Source organism: Dysidea avara, chromosome 15, assembly GCF_963678975.1.
Source record: "Dysidea avara chromosome 15, odDysAvar1.4, whole genome shotgun sequence".
Lineage (NCBI taxonomy): Eukaryota > Metazoa > Porifera > Demospongiae > Dictyoceratida > Dysideidae > Dysidea > Dysidea avara.
The window spans coordinates 7,850,972-7,860,943 of NC_089286.1; the positions used below are offsets into that span (position 1 = coordinate 7,850,972).

The 9,972-nt window shown below is 37.6% G+C and overlaps 1 protein-coding gene across 5 annotated transcripts; it reads left to right on the forward strand.

Moving 5' to 3' along the window:
* The first annotated feature begins 1,853 nt into the window (after positions 1-1,853).
* On the forward strand, positions 1,854-8,932 carry LOC136245379 (inositol 1,4,5-trisphosphate receptor type 3-like). Of its 5 annotated transcripts, none has more exons than XM_066036886.1 (15): positions 1,854-6,301; positions 6,356-6,458; positions 6,506-6,672; positions 6,733-6,855; positions 6,907-6,953; positions 7,000-7,086; positions 7,133-7,426; positions 7,482-7,551; positions 7,632-7,751; positions 7,802-7,998; positions 8,056-8,202; positions 8,265-8,332; positions 8,383-8,506; positions 8,551-8,685; positions 8,750-8,932. In XM_066036886.1, exons 9-12 carry the CDS (start codon positions 7,643-7,645, stop codon positions 8,301-8,303), a joined length of 492 nt encoding a protein of 163 aa, XP_065892958.1. In that variant the 5' UTR covers positions 1,854-6,301; positions 6,356-6,458; positions 6,506-6,672; positions 6,733-6,855; positions 6,907-6,953; positions 7,000-7,086; positions 7,133-7,426; positions 7,482-7,551; positions 7,632-7,642; the 3' UTR covers positions 8,304-8,332; positions 8,383-8,506; positions 8,551-8,685; positions 8,750-8,932. The 5 variants fall into 5 exon arrangements, 4 of the variants coding, with proteins under 4 accessions (XP_065892958.1, XP_065892957.1, XP_065892959.1 ...); XM_066036885.1 differs by having other exon boundaries at positions 1,854-6,021; positions 6,196-6,301; positions 8,551-8,932; XM_066036887.1 differs by having other exon boundaries at positions 1,854-2,121; positions 2,187-6,301; positions 8,551-8,932.
* Positions 8,933-9,972: the final 1,040 nt, after the last annotated feature.

Sequence of the window (9,972 nt, forward strand, 5' to 3'; positions counted from 1 at the left end):
AGCTGCAAACAAATCACCTTGTAGAGAATTCAGCTACAAACAAATCACCCTGTAGAAAGGTCAGCTAGAAGAAGTTACCTTGTAGAGAGTTCAGCTACAAACAAGTCACCCTGTAGAGAGATCAGCTAGAAACAAGCCACCCGTAGAGAGTTTAGCTAGAAGAAGTTACATTGTAGAGAGTTCAGCAGTTTAGCTGCAAACAAATCACCCTGTAGAGAATTCAGCTACAAACAAATCACCCTGTAGAAAGATCAGCTAGAAGAAGTTACCTTGTAGAGAGTTAAGCTACAAACAAGTCACCCTGTAGAGAGATCAGCTAGAAACAAGCCACCCGTAGAGAGTTTAGCTAGAAGAAGTTACATTGTAGAGAGTTCAGCAGTTTAGCTGCAAACAAATCGCCCTGTAGAGAATTCAGCTACAAACAAATCACCCTGTAGAAAGATCAGCTAGAAGAAGTTACCTTGTAGAGAGTTCAGCTACAAACAAATCACCCTGTAGAGAGTTCAGCTACAAACAAGTTATCTGGTAGAGGGATCAGCTAGAAGGATCACCTTGCAGAGAGGTCAGCTACAAAGAAATCACCCTGCTTCATCTTTTCTTCTTCCTGTAGTAAAGAAAAAAATGACAGGTTAAAAAGCCCTAAAGCCAGCCATAGGTCGGCTTTGGGGTATACAAATGCAAAAAGAAGTGAAATCTAATCCAAAACAGCCAAGCTGTAAAAAAAGAGTGCGGCCCTGAGAAAGGCTATGGTGAAAAAAGATGTGAAATCCAAGGTGGCGGCCAAGAAATGGCTGTGATGGTAGGTTAATGGTAAAAATTTTAATAACAGCAATTCAGTGAATTTGGTGCCGTTTGGTCTTGGCACAAAATTCACTTGAATTGTCGTTATTACAATTTTTACCATTAACCTACCATCACAGCCATTTCTTGGCCGCCACCTTGGATTTCACATCTTTTTTCACCATAGCCTTTCTCAGGGCCGCACTCTTTTTTTACAGCTTGGCTGTTTTGGATTAGATATGAATTACAGGAAATACTTAAGAAAGAAAGTTAGTAGCCTTTAGAAAATGACCTGTAGGCCTCAAAACTTAATGGCAGGTTATATAGAGCCGGTACCGGTTACACTGTTTTGCCGGCTATTTTGCCGGCAGTGGAGGGTATAATACTTAGAATGTTACGTGCATTAAAAAAAAACTTGTACAAAAAACCTAAGAAAGCGAAAAAAAAAAGTTGTCTAAGCGAGGGTTCGAACCCGGGCATCCATACTCATAAGCAACGTTTGTAACGATTATACCACTGGTGCTGCAGCTAGTCATGTTATTTAGTTTCTACGTTATAAACATCCGACTGAAGTGACTTCTATATATAACAAGAGTGAAGAAGAAACCAAAGCTGAACCCTAGCCTAAGCTGAACCCTAGCCTACCCCTAACGCTAAGGAACTACTTTTCGCATCCCCTAAAGTTGAATGCTCGGGGCAACCTACTAGACGCGTGCCCTAAAGTTGAATGCTCGGGGCAACCTACTAGACGCGTGCCCTAAAGTTGAATGCTCGGGGCAACCTACTAGTGCCGGCACAATAGCCGTTAGTGTTTGCAAACCGGTACCGGCTAAATATACACTTCGAAACTTAATACCTCAAAATCGCTTGTTTCGCAGTTGCGCTGCAATTTGATGGCATAAACGGTAAAACTAAGGGTTTTAAGTTGCATGATTTTGTCCGCTAATGTCTCAGCTTTCAAACAGTGTAGTTTACATCGAAATATATCGCTCCCACACTGCTCTACGAACCCCAAAAGTCGAGGGTACGACTAAAAAGCCATTTTTTGCATAAACCGCGTCAAACGGGTGGGGACTATTCTACGGAACGGAACGGAACGGAACGGAACGGAACGGAATGATGGACTAAACTGCGGAACGGAATGCTTTCTCAGATTGAAGCTTGCAGCTTACCATTGCTGTACAAGTTATCAGTGGCACTTCCAGCAGGTAATCAAACGTTACCCCAAGAAAGATAAAACGAATTTAAGGATCGATTGTGGGTTCTTGTTGGTTGTCATTAGTAACGAAGTACTAATTGTGGGAATAGCTGACTCAGTGTGTTCATCTTCGGATATATCAAGTAGGGAACTAATGCATGACTTGTTTTTACTAGTATGTGAGTTATTTTTACTTACTTGACTTTAGAATGTACAGTCTGAGGCCCAGCCTTTCTAATCGGCATAAATCAGTATGTGTATAGCTACACTACAAAGGAAACAAGTATGGTGACAAGCTGAATCAACTCAGTCTAAGCAGAATCTAAAGGAATTTTGTGCAGTGTGTGAGGAGCAAACATTCAGATACCTCAAGGAGGCTATATTGTGTGAACATCAATGATTCATTAACAGAGTAGTGGACTATTGTCAGATATCTCAGCCTGAGTACTGAGTTGAATTCTGGATGGGGTCTATTTTACAGAATGGAATGCTTTCTGAATCAACTTGCAGCTTGGCTAGCTGCTATTAGGCATTCCAGTATCCGAGATTTTTTAATAAAACAATTCTCCGTATATTCCCCAATAGAACCCTGGCACAAAATGACAACTCGTGTTTAACTTGGGATTGCTCCGTCGTCCGAGCTCCAATGAGGGTGAAAATCGCTGTGGGGTTTGTCCACACGCTGATCATCATGAAAATCTTAGTTTTATCGTGCGCGTTACATATAAGTAAGTTTTGTGTTGTTTTGTAATCTTTTCAAGCCTTGTAATGTATGTAGAATACTTTAAAACTTTAAAAAACGTACGGTCGGGTGGAAGGTAGTCACTGGTGCTTACTTTAAAGTGCGTAGTTACTTCGCTCGGGTTAGCGATTTTCAGCTCCAGAGCAATTTTTTGATGGTTGTGTCATCAACTCAAAAGTATAAACCACTTCAAAGTCGGCATAACAATGCCATAATTGAAACCACAACTCCACCTTAGGTATTGTTGCATCATTGTGGCACCTCCACTTTAGTTGTTTACCTTTATAAGTTGTTAACTTGATGTTTTTACCAACTTGAGATAGCCACTTGCCTATGGGCATACACCATTGTATTGAGAAGTGTGCAGTAGGTGAAACATATTTGCTCACCACAAAGCATACAAAGATCGCTGAGATCCAATAAGACCTGAAGTTACTCTCATTACATGTACAAACTTGCAGCTAGAAGCAACTGCAGTTTCAAGATGGTCCAGATTGCTAGATGGCTTCCTGATTCAATTGTGCCATTTCCCCCTGTAAAATGTATGGGGAGCCCTGGAGAAAAAATGTACCTTTTTTCAGTTTTTAAGCACTGTGCATGCCAAAGTAGCTAATTCCAACCCAACAAACTATATATTTCTGAGATCAGCAATCAATACTCTATCTATTGAGCATATAAAAAGCCTGTTTTACAAAATTTTAAGATCAGTCTGGAATGCCTACTGCTATCATTGCTGAAATTGCATTTTATCAGTGGAACCTCCAGGAATTCAAAATGGAATAGGATAATTATAAAACATTAATTGATTGTTTAGGTAATCATGACTTTATTCAGTCTAATAAACAGATTATATGGTTGATTGAGTGAGGTATCACTTTCAGAATGTTCAGACGACCAGTGATGAGATGCATGGATTCATCGAATTTTTGTTGTGGTTGGAGACATTAAATATCCAAAAGCAAACTGACTGTATAATATTAATTCAGTTTCTTTATATTTTCTCAATTTTGAGCCTGTATACAAATAATTGAATTTTCCTTGTCAATAGAAATCCTAGAATAAGATGGGAGAGAAACTTATCTTTGTTTACCAAGAGTTCGTAATACTGATTTGTATGGGAGAGAGTGTCTAACTCTCAGTATGGCCTGTACAAACACCCTGCGTAAAGTTCACCTTTCATCAAATCAACACCTTTACTGGGGGATAGAAAACTGTTGATTAGTGTTGCTGAAGAAGGTAAAGCCTTTGTTATGAAATAAGGCTGAGGTGTTACTTTAAGCAGGGTGTTTGGTGAATGCGTTCAAGTTAGACACTCCACCTTATTATGAACTCTTGGTACAACTTCAAAGGAAATTGAAGAAAACATACAGATGAATCAATAAAATCACTACAGTAGGGTGAATTACAGACTAGTGAGATCTTGGTTAATTAATGACAGTGGTTGGAGATTAAGTGTGGTAGCTTCTTGTTCTTGAATATGTTGCAAAGTGGAAGTACAAATCAAAATGGGATATCAATTTCATTATGAAAAATACATAAATAATCTAGCATTACTATTTCATTTGTCCTCCACTTAAACATGCTACAACAGTACTAGTGTCAGTACATTGGCAGTGAGTCTACCTTGAAATCTCAACTCTAGAGTAGATCCAACACAGGACAGCCCGCACTGTAACAAATACATGTGATCCCATTGTAATTTCATGGACCAGCTGGACTGGGAATCACTTGAAAATAGACGAACAAATTTAACCTGTTTTGTTTGAAGTGAAGCATGTGAAATGTTACACTTAAGAAATCCTAGGATTCTTAGGTGGTATGTAATTAATGTGAGTATTTCATTTCAGGTCTGACTAGATACATTGAAATTACACACACATCCTGGTCCAAATCACGTTTGCCTGGTGGCTACAGGCATGGTTTCACATGCGGCTTATAATAGAGATTTGGCTGATCTTGGAGTTTTGGTATTTAGCCTGATTCAAGGCTAGCAGTCAGACACATCCTTGAATTGTGCAACAGATAAAATCAGCTCACTATTGAATACGGCATTAGTCCACTGCACCAGCTGTTAATATATAAATAACTCCATGCATACACTTCAGTGATGTTTGCAGAATATACCCTCCTTGCGGTCTGCCAAAATATTTGCTCCTCACACACTGCACAAAATTCTTCAAGTTTTAATTCAGCTGGCTCTTTCCTGTTACCAGTATCTTCCTGCTTGCTTTATTTATACACTGACTTATGACTTGAAAGACCGGCCCAGACTGTTTTCTAAAGTCTAAATAAGAAAAACAGCTCACATAAAGTTCCCTTCCGTATGGATGAACATCACTGATACAGCTCATCCCACAATAATACTTCGTTACTAATGACAACCAACAAAAACCCACAATCGATCCGTTAATTCTTTTTATCTTATGTTTAATCACCCACTGGAGATGCCACTGCTAACTTATAAGGGAAGTTTCAGCAATGGTAAGTTGCAAGCTTCAATTTTAGAAAGCGTTCCGTTCCGTGGTTTAGTCCATCATTCCGTTCCGTTCCGTTCCGTAGAATAGTCCCCACCCGTCAAACGCTATTTGTTCAAAATTTTGACGATTGTATGCAAGTAATACAACAGTATTGTTCTTACCACCACGGTAAATCCTCTTCATGTTCACAACTAGTAGCTTATCTACCCGTTCTTTCCTTTCTTCTGTCGGCGAGGTGAAACCTTACATATCAAAGCGAAAGTGTTAATTATTACAATGCTGACGGCTCGCGATTTTTGTATTGAAGTGTGTCCGGTTTCCAATCCCGGGTAAGGTATATATTATCTATGATTTTACCTACTTCATCCACCACGGCATACCAAAACAGCTATTTCTCAAGAACAATAAACGACTGGAACATACTACCAACTGATATAATTGAAATTGCAGATACTGATCTATTTACAGCTAGACTCCAATCATATTATTGTACCTAATGTATTTGTTTATGTGATTCCTGAGCACACCAGTAGGGCTGACTGCTCAGTAAACAACAACAATAATATAATAATAATAGTACGAGCTCTTGTGAAATTAAATGAGAATAGTAGAGATATGGCAAGTACATACAGAGACAATAGAGGGGAACGTAATTATGCCCTGTTGAGTGTTGTAAATAAACGCCTTTAAATTTATATTACTAATAAATAAACGCACCAGAATAGACTGTAATCTTTGCCGGCGAGACTCTTAAGGCTGTTGTCTCATCGCCTGAAGGTTGTGTTTTCGTGTTGAAGGGATTTAGTGCCACTGAAAGACAATTGGTGAGTTTAACTATACATCTATTTGCAATGTTGGGCAAGTTACTTTTTAAATGTAACTAGTTACATATTACATACATGTTACTTGCAACTGAAATATTTAGTTACAGTTACATATTACCCATAAAATAAAGTAACTATAATAATATTACATATTATATTACTTTGTGTCCACAGCCTTAAGCTGTCACGTGTGAAACTACTACCTTATCACATGACATGAGTCACTGAACCCTACAGTGACTCTGGTTTACTTCTAAAGCTCATTCAAGATCAAACAATGGTATAACTACTTAGCGTATGCGATTGATGATATGTAGCATTTTTTTATTTGCAGAAAAAATAAGATAAAGACGATGATGCTGAAAGAGCAGCTTTCATGGTTTACCACGTGTTAATACATTTTGCTGACTTTGAAGGAATCTCAATGAGTGACATTGGTGAGTGCTCACTATCATGTGTTTATTGTTACATGCTGTAATAACAGAACCTTAGTCAAGTGGCTCAAAAGATTCAATTGAGGCTCAATGTGATACAGATCTTAAAGATGCTTGGGATTACTGTCAGAAGTACACAAAGAGCATTGAATTACTATATGAGAATGACGACAATCAGAAAACTCTAGCAAAAGTTCACTTTAGATTTAATTCAAAAGTGAGCTAAACATACTGTCTTAGCCACAGTAGAGCCAATAGTGTAACTTATTTTACACAGGATGAGTTGCCAGAAGAAATCATTGAAAAGGTTAAGTATCAGGTTAGCCGTGATTCTCCTGAAAACAAGCTCCGAGATTTTCTAGAATGGATGATATCAGTACGGAAAGAAATCATTCATCTGGTAACATACTGACTTATTTTACCCATAACCAGTAACAATACTGTGTATTAGACCCATCTCCGTAGCCACTGGTACACCAACATGTTTGTATACAAACTGTAAGTAAAAAAGCCATTATTAATAATATAGTACATGCCATTACAGGAGATGGAGGAATTGCTTACTCATACTCTGGACACTGATAATGAATATACTGTTGATAATTGCTTGGAGTGATGTTGACATAAAATTGTCAGTCAACCGTTAATGTGGTAACTAATCAACAACACTTTTTTAGAACTTACAGTGACAAAGACCAGAATAACGACACACTCAACAGATATTGCCGCAGTGTTTCTTGATATGGAGTTGATATTCAAAACAGTTCCTTTTCACCTGGTGATTGTGACAGTGCTTTGTGCATGACAGTTGACCCAACTGTTCCTCTTGAACGAAACAACCATTGGTTCTTTGACTATGCCCTCTATATTGGTGGTGGCATCCACTTACTGATGAGTATAGCAATGGTCATGTCTTATTTTCTTATTAATGGATCAAACTTTGTACTGCCAAGTGCTTTCTACAAGTATATGTAAGTAGTAATAAAACCTGTGCAATGCATAGCTACTTGTGTACATGAAATTCAGATTACAAAATGAAAGAACTCCTACATACTCTGATGAGCCATTCTTCGGACTCTAATCACTTTATCACATAGTAAGAATTGTATAATAATGTTGTCTTCCAGTGTATGTGGGCAATTACACCAATGAAAGGGGTACCATTTATTTTTATAGGTATTTGTGGCATGCTCAGCATTGTCATTACCATTTATGGATACTTCTATTGTATTTGTCTACTACACATTATGATTGATGACATTCTACAACAAGTGTTGAAATCTGTTACTAAGAATGGTGAAGATTATATCATATTTACAGTAATTTTACCAGTTATAAATATACAGGCACATCACTGCTGTGGGTTGCTGCTCTTGGTCTGATAGTGATGTATATTTACAATGTGGGTACCTTTGCATATTTGGTTAATGAATTTCATAAACCAGATCCTGAAGAACCTGGTGATAATGTCAGATTCTGTCATTCACTCATTCAATGTTTTATCAGTGTGTTGGAGTATGGTTTACTGGACACCTTAGGACTGGTAAGTATCACAAAATAACAATGAAAGTTAACGATTAAGAGTGCATGTCTATTTTAGACTGTTGATTTGCCAACAAAGTTTAATGAGACTGCTTTCAGAGTTGTTTTCTTTGATCTAACCTTCTTCATCATAGTGACCACCATTGGTCTGAACATTGTGTTTGGTATCGTTGTGGATACATTCTCTGAACTGAGAGATGAAGGGGTAATGTACTTTAACACTATACCATGATATGGTATCAGCATTCAATCTATTGTGGCGTATAGAGAAAGATAGGAAAGGAAACTGCTTTATCTGCATCATAGATAGCTCTGAATTTGAGAGAAGATCAGAGGTACATACAAAATTCTGAAACTACCCGATAGAAACAGTGAATAATTATAGGGTTTTGATCATCACGTGAAACATGAGCATTCTATGTGGAATTATATCCCGGCACTTTTATCTGTACCTGGAGAGGATTGATGTCAGTGATCACAATGCCATTGAACGTTATGCTTACCACCAGGTAAGTTTTCATGTAGCAATATCTAATATAATGATATTTTCTAGATAGCAAATAAGAAAATCAACTTGTTTCCATTATTTCAAGCACGGAGCTTGAAAGGAGGTGAAGATGAAACTTCAACTCAACTTGCTGAATTACGGGAAATGGTAGCAGAGATCATGCAACATTTCAGACGAGAGGTACATATCACTTCATTCAATATTGAGTACCAGTACTGGTTTGTGCAACAACAAAAAAATACAGCTATACACAGAAAGAGGGAGGAGCATGCACAATTGGAAAGGGAGCAGAGGAAAGATATTTAAAGGTGTAAAACTTTTTGCACAAACCACTACAGCTACAGCATTTACCAAAACATTTTACTAACTATAACATTAGTAAAATATTGTGTATGTCTTGTGTATAGGGTAAGATTTCATAACTTCTCTATGGTCTTTAGCATAGTTCCATAGATAACAGTCAATGAGGACTGTATGTAGATCCATATCAGAGTCCAACTCAGGATCTGCGGACACAAGTAAACACAGCTTCTTTCTGATCAACTACAAGATCAGCAGGTTAAGAGTTGAACAAACATAATGACCATCACCTCAACACCATAGATCGAACATCTTCTGATTTCACACTCAATACCTGAACCTTGTTCTATATGGATCCCTAAACACAGCAAAGTAGATAACGATATTCTTGTGCAAAATTATACATGCCTTCTTGTAATTTCTTTAGTAGTGGATCTGAATAATTTAGCACATCTAAAAACTGCAGTGTTTGTGGCACCCTAAGTTTTAGTTTAAAAGAAAATATGTATATAATTGCAGGAAGCAAAATCTATGTAGACTTACCAATAATCAGCAAACATACTTAAAGTATTGATGTCATGAAAAGTACCATAGCCACTTCCACCAAAAGCACTCCACACATTGGACACAAATATTTGAGCTCTTTTTAGGTAGAATACTGTAAAACATAGTAAATTAAACTTGAATATAAATGCTGACAGTAGCTTATGAGCCTTCGAAGGGCATGCAACCTACATGTATGTATGTTGCCTACAGGGAGTAATGGAATAGTTTCCATACATACATGAAAGTGCTGGCCTTGCAATATGATATATAGAGTTGCGCATGCATGATAACATACATGGCTTTTGAGCATCTATCAGAAGTAGTGTGTGAACATTGATAATATAATGGTGTAATGTGGGAATGAACACCGGGAAAGGTTCTCATCTCAACACCAGTCCATTGTTATCTCTTCTATATCAAGTATAGCTACTTGGAGTTATTTTCATTCCCTCATGGTGACTCTTCCTCAATGCAGTTTAATGTACTCAATAGATTACTGCATTGTGTAAACAAATTTAAAATGCATAAATAATTTAGATAGTCACGAGCATGCACCTTAGCTGCCTTCAGTGGTTCATAAGCTCTGACACAACATAGATTACATTCTAATGTAATTCCTCC